This window comes from Triturus cristatus, chromosome 3_1 (assembly GCF_964204655.1).
Source record: "Triturus cristatus chromosome 3_1, aTriCri1.1, whole genome shotgun sequence".
Taxonomy (NCBI): domain Eukaryota; kingdom Metazoa; phylum Chordata; class Amphibia; order Caudata; family Salamandridae; genus Triturus; species Triturus cristatus.
In genome coordinates this window covers 317783855-317809329 of record NC_140583.1, presented here as the reverse complement: position 1 = coordinate 317809329, position 25475 = coordinate 317783855, and the positions used below count along the sequence as shown (strand labels likewise).

Below are 25475 nucleotides of genomic sequence, written 5' to 3'. Positions count from 1 at the left end.
TAGGCAAAGAGCTTCTCTGCCACTAGATAACAAAGGAATCTGTCCTATAAAAAGTGGAGCCCAGACCCCTGAACTTTAGATTACTGCTGAACTAAGGAAGCTGCCAAGAAGGAAAGGTGGGAAAGCTGAAGGAAAAGTACTGCCCCTGTGCTGTGTGCTTTTGAGGTTGGCCTGCAGTGGTTGTTTCTGTCTTGGGAAGGGAAAGGACTGAACTGTGCTTTCATCCTCCTGCTGTTAGAGTTTTCTCCAAGGGCTTGAGAATAGCTGGAGAAACTAAGGAGGAATACTGCCCTTGTGCTGTTTGCTGTCTGTGGTTGGCCTGCAGTGGCTACTTTCTGACAAGGAAAGGAGAAGGACTTTGCTGTTTGCTGTGTCCCCTGCTTGGGAAAGATCACCAAGGGTTTGAAATTGAGTTTGCCTCCTGTTCTGAAGTCTCAGGGACACAAATACTTCACCCCCAGTCCTCCCTGAACTCCTTTGCTGGGAGTTCTGACCTGCTGAGAGGTGCCTGCCAATGTTCTGGACCTCTGGAGTTTGTTTTATGACTGGAAACTTCAAGAACTGTGAAAAACGACGCATTGCCTATTTCCGACACATCGCAGCGGTGCGAGAAGAATTTTCCGATGCATCACTGCTGCCGAAGAATCGATGCATCCCCTCCTAGCTACTGAAGTGTCTGCAGTGCGACAACTCCTGTGCACTGATCTCCCACATCCGAGATCACCACGCCGATTCTGACGCAGGCCCTGCTGGAGAAGAACAAACGCTTTGAACCCGATTGTAACGCCTCGCATCGAAGCATCAAGTCGGTCTCATCATTGGGGAACACAGTAAGAAACTGACACATCACCTCCCCACGCAGTAAGAAACCGATGCATCACCTCTTCTTCGGTAAGGACCCGACACATCACCTCCCATGCACAGCAGTAAGGAACTGACACATCAACTCCCCCGGAGCAAGGAACCTACACATCACCTTCCCTGGGTGTAAGGAACCTACGCATCACCTTACCTGCAAACCTTTTTCCTTCCATTTTTCGACGCATCTAAGGTACTTTGTGTAAAAGTGTTGCATCTCACATTTTCTTGGAACAGAATTGTTTCAACCTTTTAAGAATCATATTTTTAGTACTGTATTGTGGATTTTTGTCGCTTTGGTCTTGTTTTGGTTTAGATAAAGATTACTTATTTTTCTAAACTGGTGTGGTGTCCATTTGTAGTTGTTAGAAATGGGATTTCTGGTTGGCTAGGGCTTGCACCTAAGCCAGGCAGAAACCACCCCACTAGTCAGGGCAAGGGAGTTACACGCTGAAGATACCCCCTTCTCACCCCCTTGGTAGCTTGGCCGAGCAGTCAGGTTTGTCACAGAGGCAAAGTGTAAAGCGATTGCACAGCACACTCACACAGAAGCGACCCACTAGGCACACCACAAAAGACACTCCACACAAGGTTATATAAAAAAATAGCCTTTGCATTACTCATAAAACACATTAGAACGCAATCACATATATACACAGTGACACCTGGCACTAGGTATCACTTTACATGAGATTATATACACGACAGGGCCAATCCGGCCACTGTCATAACCATTAGAACTCACAGAATTAGTGAAAACAACTAGTAACTTCTGGTAACATTACACTTAGCATAAACATATTATGCATAAACATCATCACTGAGCCTATTGGGCCACTGTAAAAGCACATTACAGTAAGGATAACCAGTAACTGCTGGCTAGGACTGCGCTTAGCACGACCCCTCATGCCTAAACAGCTGCAGCTGTGTACATTACATACCACATCAGGCCCTTCTCGGGCATGAACATCATTGCTGAAAATAACAGTGGCAGAGTACACACATTGTGGTCACAAACCTTACAGTTAAGGTGACCAGGCCTGACAATAAGAAAAATACACATAAGTATCAGGGCATAAATGCAGGTCCCGTAGAAGCACTCATTATTCCAGGATTGCAGTAACTCTCCACTGAACGTGAAGTACAAAGATCTCCGCCGCCCTCTTTGGGAAATGCGTTAAGGTGCTTAGGACCCCTTACTGGGCTCTCCCCGCATAGCCCCTTTTTGATAGTGAAGGTTGGGGTCAAGGGGGCCAGCCGTGCCCCTAACCAAGCAAGGCCGTATTTCCCTTCATGCCAATGCTCCTGAGGATGGGAGGGACACACACTGTCCACTCCGGCGGAGCGACCTCCTTAGGCCACCCCGCTGACACCGGAAATGCAAAAGAAAGAGTAGTAAAACAACAGGTCTATTCGATCTCGGGCCGCTGGTGACTGCAATGTCCCTTCTTAGCTGACGCTCTTGGTGTGAGGCTTGTGGGCAGCCAACATGTCGCCCCGTTGGGGCTCTTCTCACCATGGCTGCCCACAACCACGGTGCAGGCACCCCGTTTGGTAACCGTAGCTTCCTTAAAGGCAGGAGCAGGACCCGTAGCGAAGGCTCCGGTGGTGCTGCTCTCGGAGGGTGGCCCCTCCCACAACCAGGCTTCGCCTCTGCCTCGCTTCTGAGTAGGCAGCCTCTCCTCCTACATTAGGCTCAGGACATGGAGATGCCTGTGCCTGCTTGGCAGACCGAGAGGCGCGCTGTCCACGCCAGTAAACCAGCCTCCACTACGGACTCTGTAAATAGTTGAGAGGAGCATCACGCCCTCTCTCAGGTCTTAATTTTTCTTGGAAATCCATGGGGCTCTCTGTTACTTCGGTTAGGCCCCGCCCACAACCAGGCAACCTTCGCCTGTCTCCTGGTGGCAGTCGCACAGAGCCGCAACTTCCTTCTGGCACTACAAGGAAGTGTAGGCTCGCGCCCGGACGCTGCATTCGAGGTGCCTCTTGCACTTCTGGCGAGTGAGCCCGCGTCCCGGGCCCTGGCACCAATTTCGACCCCACCACGTGCCTGCCACAAACCGGCTGCACCACACAGCACTTCTCAGTGGGCAAGTGCCCTGGCCTCAAGGAGGAAGAAAAGCGCCTGTTGAGAGGGCAACAAAAGCCAAAGCGCTCAGCCCGGTGCCAGCCCAAACACAATATACGCAGCACAGAGCTGAGCACAGGCAGGCCAGCAGAGAGCAGCCCCTCCAGCGCCTCCAGGCAGCAGCTGGGTCCCACGGCGGTTCCTCCTGGCAGAGTGCTCCTTCAAGTCCAAGTTAGTTCATTGAGTGCACCATTCATGGGGTTACAGCCCGAATATTTATATTGCAAGTGTCTTTGTTCTCCCGCTGACCTCTGTGCCTGGTCCAAACCAGTTCTTGGGGGCACTTCCATACCTCTTTTCATGTGCACCACCACCCTTATGGTTAGTGCAGGCTCTGGCCCCAGACAAACCACGGGGGGCTGAGCCAGCATTGTACAAGGCAGGCACAGACCTATTCAGAGTCAGGTGCTACTCCTCCCACCACTCCAAATGCAGATCAGGCCCTTTCAGACTGGCGCTGACTCACCCAGCCCCTCTGGAGCCACTACACCTCCCCAGTCTGTTTCACTTAGAGCCAGATATGCAATACACAACAGACAGGCACAAAGACACATACCAAACAGAAATGACCAACTTCTAAAAGTGGTGTTTCTAAAATAGTGATAATAAATCTGCAAACACCATCACACAGCATTTATTACCACTATTCCAAACATACCAAACAGGAATTACCACTGAAGCACGTATCAGGGAATCCCCGATGCATTCCTATGAGAGGGCAGCCTCACAGTAGTGAGAAACCAAAATGGCTGTTTGTCACCACCAGGACATGTCACACAGTCGAGGCATGTGTCCTACCTTTTACCTACAGCACACCCTGCGCATAGGGCTAGCTAGGGCCTACCGCAAGGGTGACTGATATGTAGTAAAAGGAGAGTCACAGACAGGCAACCACTTTATGTGCCATGTCACAGCAGCAGTAAACTGTGCGCTCAGGCACTACAATGCCAGAGGCCTGAGACAGGTTTGAGAGGCTACATAGGTGGGTGGCGCAAGCAGCGCTGCAAGTCCGCCAGTAGCATTTCATTTACTGGCCCCAGGTACATGAGATACCACTTTACAAGGGACTGATAGGTAAATTAAATATGCCAAACAGATGTAGACCAATCTTATCACGTTTACCATAGAGAGCACATGCACTTCACACTGGACAGCAGTGATAAAGTGCCCAGAGTCCTAAAACTACCAACACCAGGTTAGGAAAATACCGGGAGGAAGGCAAAAAGTTCAAGGATGATCCTGCAAAAAAAGGGCGAAGTCCAACAGTAGTGTTTTCACTGTATTACTGTATGTGTTCACAAATGCTTTACACACTGCCTCTGAGATAAACCTGTCTGCTTGTGCCAAACTACCAAGGGGGTGAGCAGGGGTTATTTTGGAAGTGTATCCCCGTTACCCTAACTAGGAAGAACGGTCCCTACTTGGACGACGGTGCAAACCATTGCCAACTAGAGACCCCCATTTCTAACAATCAGCATGTGCACTTTTTGGACTCACAGGCATGTTATACTGTGAGTGAGCTTCAATGTAATTTATGGACCTTTCAGGGAGTACTAATGTCAGTCAAAAATTGCATCTGCACAAGTGCAATCCTTGTGACATGAAATAGCTGGTGAAAATGTTCACATGTACACTCCATGTACAGAACAATTACTCACACTTTATCTAAATACTTGAAAGAACATAAATCGTGTAATATATCGGTGTTGCTAAGTCTACAGCACAATGGACCTGCCCCCATGTAGCATGACCTGGAACGAGCTAGTTATGCTCACCCTCCTTATTTTGTACTTAACAAAGGAAAGCCTATGGCATTACTCCCAATTTTTTAAAAAAGAGAAAGAAATCTGGGATATAAAGGTAATTAAACCCAATCAAAAATGCTTTTGTTCAGAGCCACTCTCATCTATTCATTAAGTCAATGTCCTTCTTGCAGCTGACAAGCGACTGTGCCATACTGGAACACTCTGATACAATTTGATGGAACAAATAGGCTACAACGTTGCTGTTGCTCTGGAGGCAGATTAAATGGCTGCACTGGGTATGACATTATAACAAAATTATTTAGCCAATTAGTTTTCAGCATTTACTGGAAAAAACGACTAGCGCGTGATAAATACTTGCTATTTACTTTGGGCAGTGCCAACATGCCAGCTTGTGACTCGTCGAAGCAATTGTGTTATACATACCTGGTGCATGTTATTAATGGATACACCTAGCTGAAACATATTTTGACCTAAACTGGGTTAGTAAGACAAATTAGGATCAGCTAATATTTCAGTCTGTAATTAAGTGTTTCTTTAGAAGTGGATCATGCCACAACCCTCTTTTCCCCTTAAATGCTTAAGGGTCCAGGCAAACTACAAGGAAGAAGACTACACACATTTCTTCTTGAAAGTTTCCTCCGCTCCAGGCATTCACTGCCTCAAACACTACCTGCCCTTCCTCTAGAGCTGGATGAAGCTCAATCCCACTGAGGGACAATCCCTACGATTCACCAATACACAGCAAAAAACAACTTGTCCGAACCTGGCTCAAGGGCATGGAGATTGATGGATTCAGTCCAGACTGTTGCCCTGTGCCAAGTCACTCAGATTCATCCTAGACATCGACCTCATCCTTATCATCAAGAAAACCATGGCAGTCTAGTGCCAGCTCCTGCTATTAAAGAAATTCAATACCATTTCTCCCAGATAGTGTATTTTCAATTGGCGTTCAAGCCTCTATACACTCGCATATGGATGGTGGAGACACACTGCACTTAGGTCTCTGAGACTCAACACTGCGCCACTTAAGTGCATGGTATTCACTGCAGCGCCCATCACGTGTCACATCTCTCCCACCCTACTGGAACTCCACTGGCTCCCTTCTCACCCTGCACTATCTCACCTCCTCCGGTCGCTCTCTGTGAAGACACCAACAGACTGGAAACAAAGGGTAAAAAAGAACAAGCATTGGCAAAGCAACTAGATCTCTCCTATGATAGCTATTGGATTTTGCGATTTTTTTTTTTTGTAACTATGCTGTACACCAGCACGGATGCTTTACAGTTCAGCTAAAACTGATTTTAAAAGCACTATGATGAAGCCAAGGCTAATTCACTTTTTTAAGTGCATCAGCGCTGAATGCATCATACTCTTTTGTTATCATTATTTTTAGCCATGCTGCACAGCAGCCACACTGCTAAAAAGCACGGCTACAAATCATTGCCAAATATGTCACGGTCCATGCTATACAGCATAGACTAAAGGCAATGGCAGAGGCAATAGTCGCAAAGATGCGACCTATTGGCTTTGTCAATACTTGTTAGGTCCCTGCACAACACCCATGTGGTTCAGAGCAAATCATTCAAACTCCTCAAGCGTAATCATATGACATTTAGCAAAAACTCTTATCGCATAAGGAAAGGAATTGCACAGACGTCTTAGTGAAAAATTGAATTGGAAGCAGATAACATCTGTTGTCACAAAAAAAGAAGATAACATTTGTTGTTACAATAAACATCCATTTCAGAGGAGAAATGACTTTTTTAAGTATCTGTGGCAAAGTAAAATCATAGCTACCAATGGCAAAAGGTTCAGCAAGGATGACGGGGAAGAAGAAAAAAGTGAAAGTAGTCCTCAATCACAGAGTGATCAGTGGAAGGACAGCAATAAAGCTAAAGCAATCAGAACTTGGAGCAGCCGAGTGAAGAGGAAGCGAAGCCAGTACACGCTGGCCAAATAGAAGGCAGCAAATAAGAGAGACAATGAACCAATGAGGGTTAAGCAATGGTTGAACTGCAAGCCCATTGTTGTATATAACATCAATGACAAGCGAGAGCACATGCACTGTTGTTACAGGTGAGATCCAAGAAGCAAGGCAACAAGCCTTGTCCATTCATGCACCCATGTTCTTGAACAGCAAACCCATAGACATCCAGACTGTCCCAATGCTGCACCAATTTAGGAAAGAGCTGTGGAAGCACATCACAACAAAGTAACAGTCTGCTTTCCCTCCAAGTCCCAGCTTTCCCTCCAAGTCTGATACTCTTTGCCTTTGACATTGTTCACTGCTCTGGTACATGTTGGCTAGTGTTGTGCTATACAAATACCATGTGAATAGATTACAGATCTATGGCACTGTACATGGACAATGAAAGATGGTGTTCAAATACGGATTGCTAACCAGTCCATTGGAATTATTGGCTTCTCTGTGGGAGGGCAGAGTGTCAAGGGCCATTTATGTGGAAGTATGCTCGTGGCCTCGATTAGAGAGTTCTCAGTAATGAGGGTGTTGAGGTATCAGTTAGTCTGAGTGGCAAAGATATGTTCTGGGCCCACCAACCATTTTTTATCTGCAGTTCCAAAATAGCTAAAAGATTGTGATTTATAATGTTACTAAACATTTCATGCAACTAATCTCTTTCGCAGACTAGGCTTTGCTGTAGGGTTGATGACTGGGATTAAATGGGTCACCTCAAGTGTGTGAGGCATTTTACAACTGTAGTTATAAGCAGTGAAGCAAATGATGGGGATCCAGCAGGTATTATTGACCCAGCACTGGCCCCAGTGCTAAATTTGTCCCGGTGTAATGTGAGGAAACCGGGACACATTTAGTAGCACCCACACATTGTATGATTTCCATTTGGAGCAGAAACCTAAAACTGGTGAAGGGCCATTCTTATTTTCACTTCTAGCCTATTACAAACCAAAGGACAGATTAAAGGGCCATCACTCCTCCTTTTGTGGAGTCTCTTCATGGCTGGGAGCTATCTGTAGCTTAACACCTAACGGCCAATGGAATGGAATGGTGTTATCACTTTCCAAGTATGTAAGAAAAAACATGATTTAGGGGCAGATGTTTCGGCTTTTTCCAACCAGGTTCTGTAAAAGATATAATGTTGGGGTGGGTGTAACTCATGTAATTCTGTGTAATATAGTCACTCAGGATTGCTCAAAACTTTGGCGAGATTACACAGAATTATCCGATAAGAAGAATTATAAGTGTAACCGTATTTTCTTAGCTCAAACATGCCGCCTTACATCCGAAAGGGACGCAAAGATGCAGTTCGCAGTGAGAAATAGAGCTTAATGCAACGGACCATGAATAGCAAACGTGACCAGTCTCTCATGCTCGCTAAATGAGCGCTAGGGGTGGGAGCTTTCCCCCAGCTTACTCCCTGCATTTTTTCACAAGTCTCTTAGCACAAAATGCGCCCTTGCATCCAAAATGGAAGCACGGATGCATTTTGTACTAAAAAAAAAATAGCGCCTAATGCAACAGAACATGAACAGCAACGCAAGCAGCAACTCACGTTAGCTAAATGTGCTGTAAGATAATTTTTTTTTCCAAACCACTCTTAGTTACGCGAGCTGGAGTAATTGCGTTATTAAGAATAATTGCGAGGAGTGCATGGTCGGGAGGAACAGGAAGTCAGGATTTAAATGTAGCGTTGTGGTGGGGGTGTGTACACTGAAAAGACTTCATTACTGCTCAAATGAATCCTTGTTAGCAACCTTGAAATACTGATAGATTGAGAATAAAACAAGATTCTGATCTAAAGTCATGCTTTGCATGCAGCTCCTCGGTGCCGGTTCACAGCACTATATTAGAGGTATTGTAGCTTATGTACTGTAGGTAACAAAAGAATCTCTGTGTCCAAAGCACTAACCCACTCACATATCTTCATAAAGTACAAATCTGTGATATGCATGTTACGTGATGTGCTTTTTGCAGTAGGCCCACTAAGTATGCAACACCTGTTGTCCCTGTTCCAGTTTTAAAAAGTAAATACATACATTGACGATTTGTCTTCACTTTCCTCGTGGCTCCACCCTCTTTGCTCTACCACACCTTGACGACCAATCTATGGGTTCCTGGAGTACATGTCCATCACTTCCCATAAATTAGTGGGACTCTATATTTTCTGAACATCTGCTACACCGCGTTTGAAGTTCTATGTGTTCATTGTGGCTTAAAGCCTCACATTGTGCCTGTATGTAAAACACCTAATATCATCAAATATGTTGAAGGCAGTTGGGGCATAGACTTGAGACTTCCCACCTCTGGGGTAGATTGCACCGGGGTCAACGCGCCAGCCTCGTAGGGAGAATATCTCACACGCATGATGGGGCATCGTCCACCGCTGGCATGAGGTTTGGGGCATGCCAGCCGAAGGAGGCGCATTGCCGCAGCACGCGCAGTGTACCGCACCTCACCTGGTGTGTCTGACGCTACACTGGGAGGCTCCGGTGCTTGGTAAAATATTTACCACCATGAAGCTGCTTTGCTCGAGGAGGCCACGTTTCAGCCACAATGTACCACTCTTCTCCGGGTCCCAGCTGAGAAAGGCTGGGGCGAGCAGGTGCGTCTCCGACCAGCTTCATTATCACGCGGAAATAAAACGAGACGCGGCTCTAGCGGGATTACCACTGTGCTGCAATGTAGCCTCCTGCAGACCAGGACAGCAGGGGCAGCGAGGCTTGGCTGCACCTGTTGGTACCTTGGCTATAAACTCCTCCGTGGGTGCACCTGTCACTCGTTTTTCCCTGAACAAAGCCTTAAAAGTGTCGTAAAGACGCCCCCGCCTCCATTGCTGATTGTAATTCCTCTCACGCCGTCCCGTCTCCTCCGTCGCACACTCACCTGCTGCGCGGCTGCAGGTCGCCCTTGCGCTCCCCCGGTGCGGCGTGTGCGCGGTCCTCGCCGTCCTGCGGAGCGCTGCAGCTGCTTTGGTGCGGACGGAGGCGGCTGTGGGCAGGGCTATGCCCGGTTCCGCCGGTGCTCCAGGGGCGTCTGTGGGAGGGCTGAAGAGCTCCGCTGCCGCTCCAGTGCCGGAACGGGCAAGGTTGCTGGGCAGGGCTGTGACTCTGGCGTGATGCAGCAGGCATGTGCACGCACACACAGGCTGTGGAGGTGCCGTTCGCAGCAGAGTCACACCTTGCCAGGAGTGCCACATCTCTGAAGTGCCGAGGCTCCGCTCGCCAGCCCAGCCCCTCCAATAGCCAAACGGAGGTCAGACAGCCGCGAGCGCTCAGCGCAGGCCGAGGAGTCCTCCAGGCAGCAGTGGAGCTGAACCAGGCACTTTCCAAGTTACTGAAGCCTCCCGAAGTGAGCGGTAAGAGCACCTGCCTACACCGCGGGCTCCTGACGCCCCCTCCCAGCACCTCCATCTGCCAGCCTCTGCGCTCCATCCTCTCTCTTGTTTTATGTTATTCCCCCTTTATCAACATGTAAGTTGCTGGCACATAAAGCACCTACACACATGCACCACCACACGCACGACCGTACGTACACGCGCCAAACACAGCGCAAATGCACACACTGACACAACACACACAGATCCGGATACCACTGAGACACATGAGAAGAAGTGCACACGCACACACACGCAGTTTCCACGGCATGCACACACGGCACAATATTATCACGACTCCCACGGACCAAAACCATAAATATACACCTCTCACATCTCACCAGGCATACCACACAGGCACCATGCATCATGACCCGAGCACGCGTCACATATCATACATATATACAATCAGAGTAGACACACACTGTACTCGCACAAACGCGCGGCACATACATAGACACAGTTTATTTTCATAAAACATTCTCATTCCTACAGTATGTGCTTTCTCTCCAGTCTCTCGGGTGACTTTCATCTCCATCTTCGCCATGAAGAAAAGTGCCCCCCCCCCCCCCTATCCCTCTCCGTGTCTGCTACACTCTCCCGCCCTATCACACAGCGGCATTTTTTCTTCAACATGTCTGCGCTCTCTGTATTTACCTCGCGCTTCTTGACCCCCGGTTTGTCCTTTTGTCATTTCTTGTCTCCTCTCCGGCATCTTCGCTTTTCATTTACTCGCGTGAAAGCCAAAAATATCGCAAACCCGACACTTCCGCAGTAAGTTCAAAAGAGAAGTCTTTTAATTGCTTGCTTCCCGGCTCGACGCGTTTGAGGTTCGTGAGACAGCGATGGTTACCGAGCAGGACTGTAGCGGTGCCGCACTATTGTCTGCACGGCACCTCTCTGCGTTACAAACCTCACATTTCTTTTTTTACCATTGATTCATTTATTTGGGGGATTTTTCGCAGCGTAGCACAGATAATTGTCTTTAACAGGCCAGTAGAAATGACAGGATCAGGTGTAATTGATTTGAACTAGATCCGATTTCAGCACTTAGGTTATTTTTTTTATTTATCAGCAGTATTTTTGAAGGGCGACCGAGCCACAAGGGGGTTGGGGGCAGTGCTTTAAATGTAAACATAGAAGTGCGGGTAACTCTGCTTGTTTCTGAGAAGTGCCGGTACTCTCCAATTAAAAGTATTACATTTCTCTTGAGAAGTGCCGTACTCTCCCTCTCAAAATAAAAAAGTGCCGCTAGTACTCAGTACCGGACAGTACCAGCCCATTTAAAGCACTGGTTGGGGGTAAGGGGTGGGGTGGAGCTCTTGACATGCAGCCAAGAAAGGATACACATCACTGGTATGAGTGTGAGTGATGGAAAAGAGTGTACAAATGTGTCCTGAGCACTAATTAGTGTCCAAAATTCAAAGTCCACCAGTGGTTGTGTTTCTATTTCAGCTTTATTTTCAGTCTTCACCTGTGTCCTAGCAGTCTTCCAGCAGATCTTGTTGCCAGCACGTGTTTCGTCATTTGGTAAATCTACCATCAACTTCATCAGGGCTACGAAAACAAATTATAACACTCCTTAGTAACACACTTCTGTCATATTGAGTTAGTCAAAATCATCCCAGTATTAGCAAGTTCCTTTGTGGAGGCAAGTAGTTTACCATAAACCATGCATGCTCAGAAAGGCGGTCACTCCAAACCAAAAACAAATAGGAAAATATGAGAAAATAAAAAGAAGTCTAGATATTTATAGTGCATGATGCATCCTCACCATATCTCGTGAGGGGCTCTGCATAAGCCAGACTCTGCGGCCATCACCCTGTTGCACACCCCTGGAGGCCGTGCGCACTATGGGTTGGTTGCTTGCGGGGGTTGGATGCAGAGCCTGCCTGCATGCCAGGCTCTGTGCACAATTCCACACCACGCACATCCAAAGGCCGTACAAGGTGTGGGGTTGGCTGCCTTGTGGGTCTGGGTTGGCTGCAGGACCTGGCCACAGGCTAGGCCTTGTAGCCAACCCTCTGCCGCACACCACTAAAGGTCATGCACAGCATCCAACCCCCCATAAGCAGCAAACCCCATGCCAGTCCAAATGCTCCACTGACCCACATTTTAACACCAAAAATGGATATGAGGACCTAACCCCTACTCTGCTGCAGAAGGAGTTGTTCAATTTTGCTAAAATCACTTGTATCATCAACACCAAGATGTTTCAGAAGCCTTGTGATTTTAGTGGACAGGTGCCACAGGTTAGCACCCCACTATGAAAAGTGTTTCAGCTCCAGTGTAGTTCATCATTTGACATTTTTATGAACAAATCAATAGCTGACCACTTGTCCATTAAAGACATATCGAAGGGCGTGGTCAAGGTTGTTACATTTACAAACAATTGTTGTTAAAGTGGAACACAAATTGTAGAGATTATGTTATATTGGTATTTCACAGCATTTTGATAACATGTCTTCTATTGAATTGCAAAATCGACCCCTCCATCATGTCCATTAAAGCTATGTGGGTCGCAAAGGTATGTCTTTTTAAAAATTGGGTCTTAGTTCTAAAACTTTGGGAAGCACGGCTCTACATACATTCACTCCTTTTACATAGAGGTAGGTCTGACTAAGAAGTTGAGAAGGATGCCCAAGGTTATGATCTCTGGTTGCACCAATTGGGTTTTGCTACTTCTGACACATCATATTTGTGGCCCTTGTATACATATTGTGCATTGAACAAGAACGTTTTCTGGGCCGTTGGATCATTGTTGAAATACCAAGCCTGCTCCTACTGCCACGTGCCCCAAAATAAAAACAAATCCTTCCCTCTTCTATCCCCCCACTATCCTTCTCAATCTAAATAACAGACTAACATGTGCACCACTCAACTGAATTTTATATTTCACTATACTTATTCACCACTAATCCTTTATGGGTTCTTGAGTAGCCTGCTACTTACTGAAAAAGCACGTCAACACCCCATCAAGGGGAGCAAGTTCTATATAAATGCAACCTTTTTTTCCCTTTTTCTATTCCCCCACTATCCTATTCAATCCAAATAACTGACTAACATATCCATCACTCAAATCACTTTCATATTTCACTATATTAATTCACCACTAATCCTTCATGGGTTCCGGAGTAGCGTGCTATTCACCGTAAAATCGTTTCGACGCCTCGTCAGGGGCAGTACATGCTATATAAATGCAATTACAATACAATTTAATAATGTAACATACAATCAAAAGTTAAGGAGTAGAGATGATTTTTATTAAGTTCTGCTACACCTTAGGCAGAGTGTTTTTAAATATCTACAGGACTCTGAATAGTATTCCTGGACCATATTACAAACCAGTTTGTAATTTTGTATATTTTATGTCAAACCTTTTTTGCATCACATTGCTTGAACAACTTGTATAGTGCAGGCAATAATATGCTGGTATGACATCACTTAATGAATTATGGGGTTTGAATCCATTGTTATTTGCGTAATGACATTTAATTATTCTTCAGTTTGGTAGAATTAGTTGGTGGGATTGATTACTCCTTTAGATATTGCAGGATTACACACATGATAACTTGATTTTTTAGCGCAAGTCACCAAGATACCTATGGCTTCTGGCTAACTAACTCTGGCATCTGGGTTGATGAAAGGCAGGAAAGTAATGTTTAAATTTTACCTTTTCAGCTACATCAGTAGGGCACTATGCTGGACCCATTTATTTTTCAGAAACGTCTCTCTCTACTCAGTGATGTTTCAGAATAAAAACCTGCACATTTCTCAAATTGTTCTCCTTGTTTGTAATTTTTTAGTAAATCGATGTAAGGGGTTTGCACTTGAGCATAGGCTAGCAGGTTGGCAAGCTTTAGCAGAATTTGTCTAATTGGGAAGCCTGTAGTTTATTGAAGGCTCAGAGCTCACATTCATTTCTTATAGGATTTTCAGTAACCCTGGGCGTAGTTCGTGAAGTAGCACTTCGCGAAGCTACGCAAAGTGCACTCCGCACTACGCGTAGTACCTTGTTCGCACTGTGCCAGATGTCGTTTTCAATGATTGCACAGTGCGGACAAGCAACCGGCACTGCAATCATTGAAAATGGCATCTGCACAGTGCGAGCTGTAGTTTTCTGCTGCTCGAGTAGATTTTTACTCGAGCGGCAGCTTTCTCAACGCGAACTGGTAGTTTCTCATCGCGAGCGGTCGCGAGCATACACGACCACTCGCAATGAGAAACCTGACCTCCTCGCGTTGGGAATCTCGCCGGGAGGTTTATTTTCCATGCTCACGATCGCCAACTTGATGTTGCTGATCGCGAACAAGGAAAAAGTCTCGCCGGGATATCATTTTGCTTGCTCGCGGTCGGCAACTTGACGTTGAGGACCGCGAGCAAGCAAAAAATGACCGCAGCACTACGCTACGCGTGTTCGCACTGTGCTACGTGCAATTCGCGTAGTGCGAAGTAGCGCGAACTTCGCAAACTACGCGAGCGTAGCGTAGTGCTTTGCCCAGACTTAATTTTCAGGAGAAACTAACGAAGAAACCCCCATAGAGTGATTATTTTCGAGCTACTGCATTGATACTTGCAGTATTTACATCACTTTTAGATATTTGCAAGATGTCTAATGACACCCATTAACACAACCTCGGAAGGATGATACAGTATAGTAAGAACAACAGTTAAAATCTGTGTTTGTTTGTGGGTGTGCAAAGTAATTGAACTCACAACTCTGTTCAGTTTTCATTAATATTTTCAGGTTTCATAAAGTGCAAAGCTTGCAAAATAAAAGGGACACTTTTAGCAATAGTGGTAAACTATTTCAGCTACAGCCGAGGGCAGTATATGCGCTGGTGCCTCTTGGCAGCTGGGAGCGTCCTGGAAAGTGGCTACAATTTCTCACCCGATCAATCTTTTCGATTGACTAAAAGATAGAAGGGTGCCAAATTCAATAGGACAATTTAACGTTTGTGTAGCCCATTTGGCCACACAATGAGAACCAGGAATCGGTAACTAAAGTTAAGCTGGTGTATTACAAATTAATAATCATTCCAGTAAATACGTAAATCAAATTGAGGTGTTGAATAAGATTCTGACTCGATAACATAAAGCATACAATAAATTCAGGCAGAACAATACAGATACCAAGAAATAGGAATTGGTGTTTCTTTAGGAAAGTCCGCTCCTCCTATCTAAACATGAAAAGGATTCTAAATCTAAATTCTGAACAAGATAATAGGGAACGATCTCAAAGAAATCCAGGGAAGAGGGACGGTGTCAGCATAGTGAAGATGTCCATAAAAACATCCTAAAGGATACAAGTGTTTAGCATAAAGCCAAACACTCAAAGACAAAGGAAGCAACGAGGTCTGCACCTCTCGAAATCCAAAGGGATCTGCTCTAAACTCTAACAGTATATACTTTAATTAAAACACACAGGTACTCCGTCGGCCGTATTTCTCCCCACCCCTCCGGGGACCAATAGTGTTACGTTCCACATTGTGCAATGGCCACATTTCCAGACTTTCCTAGTCCACAGAACTTGGACAGTCACTGTAACCTTGAGTATCCCTCTTTTCCTTATATGCGATGAATAGGAGGCTGTTTTAGCTCGTTAGCTTTTCACGCTCCTGCCAACTATCAATACTACAACAATACTCCTTTCTCTAGCTATTTAAATCATGAGAACCCGCCTGCAAAAGAAGGAGCAGACAGAGCAAGCAAAATGTATTTAAAACTTAGTCAATTCAATTAAATACATCTTTATTCGGCCAGTATAGGCCATAAAAGCATTTAAAGCACCTATAGAACAGGTCATATCACAGCTGTATTTAAACATGGCTCAAGATAAAAATGCAAACAAGAGGTAAAACACAGACGTAGTACAGGATAAAACAGTCACAATTTCGTTTCTAAAATAAATGAGCTGCATTCCATGGTAATATGTGAAAAACGCGAGATATCGAAAAAGAAGACTTCTAAAAAGTACTGAGGAAACAGTACAAATGTTTATGAATAAACGGTATAGGGGCTCAACCTAAAAGAACTTGACAACAACAAGAAATAATCGAAACCACCCAAAACCATTCCACTGATTACATCAATAAAAAGAGCAATATAAGCATGACTACATCAGACGGTCGTGTAAAGTGCGAGTGCATTGTTACAGTACAAAATACATAAAGTGCAACCACAAGGTCAACCCCGTACTAGCCCTACGTGGCGTCATCTATTGAAATTAAAAACCCCTAATCAATAAATAGCAACTTTTTCCTAAGTCTGAGTGCTCCAGCAAGGAAAATTGCAACCCCAAAACAAATTGTGGGGGAAGACAGTATTTGTAAGTACATCAGAGCTGGTCTTACCTGTGCGAAATAGCTATTTTGTACCAGCGAAAGAATGTATCTTGACCTTAAAACCTGTTAAAAATAGCAAAAAAGCATTAAGTGTAACATGTCTTGGTCTGAAAAATTATCACAGGAACATGGCTTTAAATTACCTGGTTTATGGAAACCGAGGGGGACAGCAAGGGGCCAGTGAATTAAGTTAAACCTGAATTTTATGGTTTAATTTAAGAACTGAGCTGGACCAGATTCTTAGCCACCCCAAGATGGGTGTCAGGGTGACGACGTCGGTGATGTAACCTAGGCCTACTTCCTCATGTACCGAAAAGGATGGGTTACTAGCAAGGAGGGTGAGGAGACTGTGCAGGAATTTATTTCCTAACACTTGGAGCTCCCAAGCGTATTTATACCCCCAAGCATCACTGTTACAATCCAAAAGAAGTCCAAAGGGAGCCATAAAGTAAGTTATAAGCAAGAGGTTTTTTAAGCTTAGTTACAGGATGGTAAGTAGGTTATTAAGTTCAGCAGTTCAGCCCCACCAGGAGCAGCATCCTTGCTGCTCAGCCCACACACTTCAATTGTCTCTCTCTCCACTCCACCAGGCTCTTCAGCATTCCACTACCTCACCAGGCATTCTAACATTGCACACACACATCACATTTATACTGGCTGAGCAGCAGTGAACAGGTAGCTAAGGGAAAGGATGCGTAACAACAATACACGTTACAACACATCTCCTTCCCTTAGGGAAAACAATCAATAAATAACAGTACTACAATGTACACAGGAAGTACACACCTTTGGATATCATCAATACAAAAGGGACATACACAATTTACAAATAACAATTTCAAATTTGTAAGAAATCAGGATAGGAGGGTGTCCATATTACTAAAATACTAAGTACATTGAAATTACACCAGAGTAATATTATGCAGGGCTGGTAGAGTGGATGACACCGCTGAGGTGTAACTCCCTCATCACTACCTCCTTCTGCACACCACATATAGCACAACTGACAGAATCAGAAGTCTCAGGTGAAACAGCACAAGGTACACGACCCCTCAACGCACCCCTACGTGAAACAACAGACCCCTCAACACAACCCTATGTAAAACAAAAGTACAGGGTACACAACCCCTCAAAGCACCCCTTGGTAAAATGAAAGTACAGGGTACACGACCCTTCAACACACCCCTAGGTAAAGCAACAGAACAGGGTACACAACCGGACAACGCAACCCTAGGTAAAACAAAAGTACAGGGTACATGACCCCTCAACACACCACTAGGTTAAGCGTAAACATAGAGTACACGACCCTTCAACACACCTCTAGTTAAAATAAAAGTACAGGGTGCATGACCCCTCAACACACCCCTCGGTAAAGCAACAACACAGGGTACACGACCCTTCCTCACAACAGAATTTCACAAAGGCAAAACCACACATATGACGAGGGTAAAAACACCAGACCCACTCCCAAGCATCACACAATACAGATAGGTTAGAAATTAATGATAGCCTCACTAAATTTGCATAGTATAGCAACACCACCCTCAAAAAGAACACAACGGCATATTAGATAACAATAAAGGAACACAATGGCAGACACACTAATGCATCTGATGCATTTTACCTCTGCCACTGGATTAGTACCCGACCTCATCCAACATCAACAAGAAATCAGACCACATACAATCAGTATACATAGAAATCACATTTGGCATAAACTGGCATAGTAGCACAACTGCTTGTAATATGGACTAAAAAACATAAACACTAAATACAGTGAGCTAAGAAACCACAACACCAGTGAGCGGCCTTTCACCTGAATGAAATGTTAATGATGAGCAACATATGCACAGTTTCATTGTGACAGGTTGGCTCAACTTGAATAAAATTATCAGTACTTCAGAAGTTGCCAAAACACCTCCCTTGTTGCTGAAAGTCTTTGAAATATAAAACGCATTCCAGTTCAGATCGCAGAGATCAGGTGGCATGATGCCAGTACATAGCACCGGACCACAAAGGAAGATGGCAATTACATGACAATGCCAGCACACCAACATTGAACTTGAATGTGTGCTAGTGCACAACCACTGCGTGATCTAACTACATTGGACTCACACATGCCAACAAACTCCACAGACTAGAGAGAGGCTTCGATTCGCTAACTCCTCCACTCGCGGGTGCACTTACTGCCTGGGCATTTTTAAATGCCCAATGTTAGTATCCCCTCTCCATCTGACAGCGGTCTGACTCCTGAACGTCAGTTGGCCACCTCAGGCTGTGTCGAAACAAAGATGGCAGCATCCAGGAGTGAGCAGCATCGGGCTCCAGCCGATAACCATGCAAGGGCTTTATGCGGGTTTCATGCCGCTCTCTCCTCGTCGCCATTGTTACAATAAAAAAAAAGTCCAAAGGTATCCATAAAGTAAGTTAAAAGTAAGAGGTTTTTTAAGCTTAGTTATAGGATGGTAGGTAGGATATTAAGTTCAGCAGTTGAGCCCCACCAGGAGCAGCATCTTTGCTGCTCAGCCCACACACTTCAATTGTCTCTCTCTCCACTCCCACCAGGCACTCCAGCATTCCACTACCTCATCAGGCATTCTAACATTGCACACACACAGCACATTCATACTGTCTGAGCAGCAGGGAACAGGTAGCTAAGGGGAAGGATGTGGAGCAACAATACACATTTCAACACTCATACCCATTAGTTGCCATTGGGAAACACTTCTCATGATACATCTTAACCATGGCTTGCACTGGTTTGGCCCCAAGCCTCATGGCAAATCTGTGGGTGCTCCTACTGCTGTCAATAAGATGTTCTTTTTCAGGGATTGTTTTACAAACCATGTCCCTCAGTCATCTAAGAGTACTCCGAGAAATGGGAAGGTCAATACTTTGGTAAGTTCGATCCCTTTGCCAAAAATCTTGGTCCTAGCAGCCTTCCAACAACCAATCATCATTGTGTGTGAATTGGTGTAGCTGATGGAATCCATAAACCCTATAAAGGCGTTCAAGAGGTGATGTAAACCCACCACGGTTGACGCAATCAGGACCGCATCATCTGCATACAATAGGATGGGTATAAGTTAGGGGGCAACTCTGCGAATGTCCCTGCATGCAGCTCTCAGAACCTCCCCCAGTTTGTTGATATATAGGGTAAATAATAAGGACAGCAAAATGCACCTCTGCCTTACCCCCCCCCCCCCGATCCACCCATGAGTCTGACAGACTACCGTTCACATCGTACCTTACTGAGGCCAATAGGTTAGAGTGCGAGCTATGTTAGAAGGCCACTATCGGTTCAATGCCCAGGTCAATAAGCATGGACCGGAGTTTGGATCTGTTTACTCGGTTGAAAGCCGAGGTGAGATTCATAAAAGCCAAGTGCAGGCATCCCCCTTGGCTACAGTATATTAGCCCATGTTCAACTGCAGGTTAACACACTGGGCCAGTGTCCCTCTCCCCTGTCTAAAGCCATATTGCAACTCAGATATTAGGTTGTCATTTTCCAGCCAAGGTGTTAAGCGCCACAGAACAACCTTACTCATGATTTTGGCGGCAGAATCTAAAAGATAGATGGGTTGAGATGGGATATGTGGTTAAGTATAAATATAACCACGTCTCAATGGTTAAGCTAAACATTAAAGTGCACACAGTTATGGGTCTCTAAAGTTCTACAGTTACTTCATCTCAGTAGTACGTTTAAATGCTTAATTTTATGTTTATAAAGTTAGGCACACGTGTATATTGTCAAATATACATAAAGAGCGCTTCTGTGACATGTAAGGGCGGAGCCTAATTTGGGCTACTCCACAGCTGTCCCTTATTCTTCCCTGCTCTGCATCCTCCCCCCATTGTCACAAGCCCTCATGCCTCAGCTTCGCCTCAGTTTCTTGGTTCCTCTCACCCAAACTGCTGTACCTCATTTAAAAAGCCTTTGCCACAGCAGAGCATCCCTCCATCTCCTGCTTCTACATGTCCCCTATTTGTGTGCCTGACCGATTTTACCTGCAGACCAGAGAGGTCTGCCAGCTCACGCATAGTTGCCTGCTGCAGGATGTCTTACCTGAGGGAGCTCTTAAAGCAGCAAATCGTCACTGCTTGTCAGGGCAGGTGCTTCCATCATCACCTTGACAAAGTCGGGTATATTCGTGAACATTCTCCCACTTTGCCAATTGATTTTAGTTTACAAGTTAGCCCGACTTAGAGGGAAAAGTCAAAATTTGTCTTCCTCTAGCTGAATTGTATAATGTTGTGATATGTTGGGCTTTTATAGTCCAATGAATCTTCCAATATGGGTTCCTAGATGCCAGTAATCTGCAGAAAATGAAGCCAAAGCAACCAAGGTTGCCAATGACAGGTCAGAGGAAGAAACTTAAAAACATTCCCATGGAAATAGGCGGGTTCAAGCTTTTTTGTGAATTTACAAGAATTTGGATGTCAGGCAGAATTTTAATTTCAGAGATGGTCCAAGAGTTAAGAAGGACAACTACCTTGCCCTGCATCTGAATACGAGGAAACACAGAGAGAGGCTGCATGGGGACAGCAACATTTCATGCACATCACTATCTTGTTTTTATAGATTTTAGAGATATTACTATGAATTGCATGATGTGTTTTGTAGAGCATCGCAAAGCATCAGCTAGCCAGTGAATAGCCTAAACAAGAGGAGATAAATAATCAAACCCAGAACCTGACAGAGACCTGAAAGAGTAAGCATGCAGCTGAGTTCTGAATTAGCTGACACTGGTTGACAAAGCGAACAACAGCAGCAGTGATACCCTAAATCTTCCCACCTGCTTCAAAATCATGCTAGAAAAACAGACATTTGAGGTGGGCAGATTTAGAGTGCCGCTAGTCACAAACATGGCCAAACAAAACTGGTGCAGCCAGGGAAGGACTGGGAAACCAAAGCAACCCTGGCAAATATTGTCAGAGCATACGGTGCATAGTGATTGCAGTGAGCAAGCCTGACCCCTACAAAGAGGGCTTGGGGGAGTTCTCCTCCCAAGAAACCTTGGGCAAAAATGGCACATTGAACAACACATTTACATGATATATTCTTGCAGTGCAAAAGGATTCAATAATCTTTGTTGGGGCTCTTCAATGATTTCCTCACTATCGCCGTCCAGTAGCACCCCTCATCTCATCATAGCCCCTCTCTCACATATATTTAATTTGTTTTATAGTGCCTCGCATGCCACTGTAGGGTGTCGGAGAACTTTACATCACACACAACTACAGACGTAATGATACGTGTGAAAATCCACGGATAGAAAATGTTACATAAGGCAAAGGGGACTACAAAATGTAGGATTCATGTCATCCATACTGTTAGGCACTTTGTAAGAGTGCTTGGTCTGGAGAAGCACAAACTCAGGATCCAGAACGTAACACAGCGGTTAGGTTTGGCTTTACTAATAAGAATTTATTTCTACCCAAACAAACCATTTTAGCAACATTATAATAAGGAAAGACTGGTAAAACACATCATTTTCTAACCTGTACTATGTAGTTTGCATGCCGCTCTATCGATGGTGCTTAATTGCTTACTGCACTAGATTATGATTGCAATTTATGAACTACACAGTAACAAAAGGGTCTCAATAAAAATATCAGTAACCCTCTTTTACCCCAGCTACACTCATAAAATACAGTTCTGTGATCTGCATGGTAGACATCCTTTACATCAGACATACTAACCCTCTGCGCTACATTAGATGAGTTAAAAATGCCACTAGACACAACTCTGATCCCTCTCCAACAGGTACTTTAATCACCAGAGTTATCTTGCCACTTTTATTGTTGCCTGCAAACTACTGACTTTACAAGGAACTCTGCAGCGAGTGCTTTCAGAAATGCTGCACTGCTACAAAACTGAACCCCAGTAACAAAACCAGCCCCCCACCCTACTAGCCTCCCAGGGAAACGCCCAATGACTGGTACGGCCAGTCCAGCATCCAGGACTCCAACAGGGCAGACACCCTTTGTCTCAATCAACCAACCTCCAGCAACAACCTGAAAAGCGACGTCAAACTCTTAGATGAAGGGCTCATAAAATGTGCAGACTCCCTGGCACTCGATAAACTCAACGCACAGAGAAGAACGCGGATGTTGGCCAGCTTGTACACTGAGGAACTCCACACATCAAAACAACACTGTAAACAACTGGAAAGAAAGTGTAGAACAAACCACGTAGAAAATGACAAAGTAACATATAAAACATCCCTGAGACGCTACCAACAACAACCAAAAAATGGAAGCCCTAGCAGAGCACATACACAAGTACTCCAACAGCAGAAATAAAATCTTCACAAACTTCAAGGACATCACCTCACCAGTACCCGCCACCAACTGCATCACTCGATCGCAGGAACTATGTGACAGCCTCTCAGAAATCTTCAGCAACAAAATCAAAGCTACATACAACAACTTTGACCCCTAACTGAACCCCTACACCCTTGCCTCCAGCCTACCCACAAACAAATTTCTAGATACAGTCCATTTTACCATAAGTTTACTATGGGTGAGTCACAGATTATGAGGCTCCCCGATAGTAAATGGTCAAAAACCAGGTGATCAAAAAGTGAAACATCTGGGCGGATTAGATGGGCGGAACTATCTTCTCACAGACAAGCATTGTTAATGCATTAGGTCTGGCTTACTCTAGGTATATGTGTGTTTTAAAAAAAAATAATAATAATGGCTGTACAATTTTGTGTGATGCATTTGTGAAAACATGTTAGCTTCCATGGTTGCCTTTTCTCCTGAGTACAATTGGCCTAGAGAAACCCACTAAATTCTGGACGGAGTGTATCGGACTCAGCTCCAATGGCTTCTTTCTTTCAAGAGCATATTGTGCTTCGATACACAGCCTGTAGAGGCACCCATAAGCTTTGGGGAAGCAAACTGCAACTGCCAGTGTCACTGCAGTATGCAAAGAGGCAATGGAATCATAAGGGCAGTGGTTACACTGCTCCTGCTCCATACCCGCAGCAGAAGATCCGAGTCTTCTGCTGCAATCAAACAGGTTTATATGCTGGATTCCTGCAAGTTCCTTACACTGCTAACCATACATGGCTCAGTAAGTAACTAAGAGCCTGATTACGACTTTGGTGGACAGAGTTACTCAGTCACAAACGTGACGGATATCCTGTCCACTATATCACAATTCCATTATATCCTATGGAACTTGTAATATGGCTGACGGGATATCCGTCATGTTTGTGATGAAGTATCCCATCCACCAAACTTCTGCATCTTGGGGCAGTTTTTTTCCATATGTTGTGTGGGGCTTTTGCGTTGCCTGCAGAGTGGTCAAACGACTTTTGCCAGTCAACTCTGTAAGTGAAACAGAATGGGTATGCAGTTCCTAGTGGTGTCGCAGGGTGTGGTAGAAAAACAAAGAGGTGCCAAGGTGAAGGTGTTGAAGTACGCAGGAGAGAAGATCACTCCTTGTGGAAAGGAGACCCTCACACACCCAACAAGCGGGTGTCTTGCTTCATCATCGGGTCTTGCTCCTTATCGGGCCGGCGGTGCAATGCCCGATCAGGCACCCAAATGGGGCCTTCTTAACGGAGATCTTTTTTTCCAATGCCGATGGGTGAGGTGTGTAAGGGGTTCCTGCTACTAACTAGTGTAGGTGCATGTGAGGTGTGAAATGAGTGAAATAAAACAGGAGTAGGTGATCCACTCAGAACTATTTTAATAAAGCGTGGTCACTATCCTGATTAAAACAAAGTGAAACGCACATTCTCACCTTTAAGTGTATGAGTTAATGTGCTAAAAGGGTCAACATGTTTCTTGCCTGGTAATTCATTAATTGGCAATTCTTCAGGACCGAAATTTGAGCTAACTACACTTTTTTGGTGGTGGTCACAGCCTCAAGGAGGTATCAATGGTGACCACGCGTACAGCACCCTAAAAATGTGTGGTACCAATAGTTATATATCACAACCCTCATTAGGCTGTGGTGATATTGAGACCAAAGTGGGAGAGCACTAGTGTTATAGTGTCGATTCCGTGGTTTGGAAAACTCCGTAATCCTACCCCCTCTCTCTCCACCAAGGTACGGTCTCACAGAGTCAACTCTGTAAAACATGAAGATCTGTAAAATGATGTAGTGTGATCCCTCTGTCAAAGACACTTTTTTCAAATCGTGGCTGAAGGTGGGTAATCTAAAAAAGTAAGGGCTAACGGGGGCTCAACCAAAACTCCTCTTGCATATTTTTTCATGACTAAAGGTCTTGACTGACATAGACCTAAAATAGTTGGGTATGAAAGGTAGTTTAAAGACATGCACCCAGACATTTACACACAGGCACAATTCAAATACACACATGGACACTGTGACCAGCTACCTTAAAACTCAGGAGCAGACAGTGCTGCAGGTCCTGGACTAAACGAACCACTAGTGCAGTAGCCAGCAACATGAAGGGCAGATATAGCAGAAATATGGGGCACTGGACCTATCTCCAATGACAGAAGAAGGGGCAGGTTAATGATCAGCATTGACCCCCATCAGTGCCTCACACTCTGGCAGTGATTGCCAGTGCACCGGGGTGGAACCACACCTCTGTGCTGGTGCCTGATTTTCCCTTTGTGCCTGACATCCAATGCAGTACTTCCCTATGAGAAGGACACTTGTCATTCTAGTGGGAAAGATAATATTGCTGCTCATGGAAAGAATATTCACATGCAGCAGACTCACCATGTGGCATCCTGTGTTGCGGAACCTTTTTGACAGTGGGCTTACTCTGCCTGGACAGACACACACATGTTGGGTCAGAATGGAGACCCACTTTTCTGCTTTGTAACTTTAGCACTCAGTACGGTACACCCTGAGGCTTCATAGTATAAGGGAGCGTGTTAGATCTGGCTTTAAGATTCCAAATATGGGAGGGCTACGAAAAACTAAGGGTTGGCCAAAAGATGTGTGGGTGAGCAGGAAAAAATCAAGAAAGTGTTTCAGGAGGTCTGCTGTTTTAGACACTGACAACATCCGTCCTGTTTCAACATGTCTATG

At 45.1% G+C, this 25475-nt stretch overlaps 2 protein-coding genes across 3 annotated transcripts in view; one reads left to right on the top strand and one right to left on the bottom strand.

Annotated features, from left to right (window-relative positions):
- Positions 1–25475, bottom strand: part of LOC146860186 (dual oxidase 1-like) — a 1129619-nt gene that overhangs the window by 874756 nt on the left and 229388 nt on the right. The window contains exon 1 of one of the 2 annotated variants that reach the window (XM_085644022.1): positions 9617–9929. The exons of the other annotated variant lie outside the window; for it this stretch is intronic. Coding sequence (XP_085500148.1) covers positions 9617–9929 — 313 coding nt within the window. Of the gene's footprint in view, positions 1–9616; positions 9930–25475 lie in introns of those variants that run through there. 2 annotated transcript variants of the gene reach the window in all.
- LOC146860185 (dual oxidase maturation factor 1-like) overlaps positions 9964–25475 on the top strand; it is a 465978-nt gene continuing 450466 nt past the window's right edge. The window contains exon 1 of the mRNA XM_085644025.1: positions 9964–10088. The gene's annotated coding sequence lies outside the window, so the exon portion shown is untranslated. The remainder of the gene's footprint in view (positions 10089–25475) is intronic.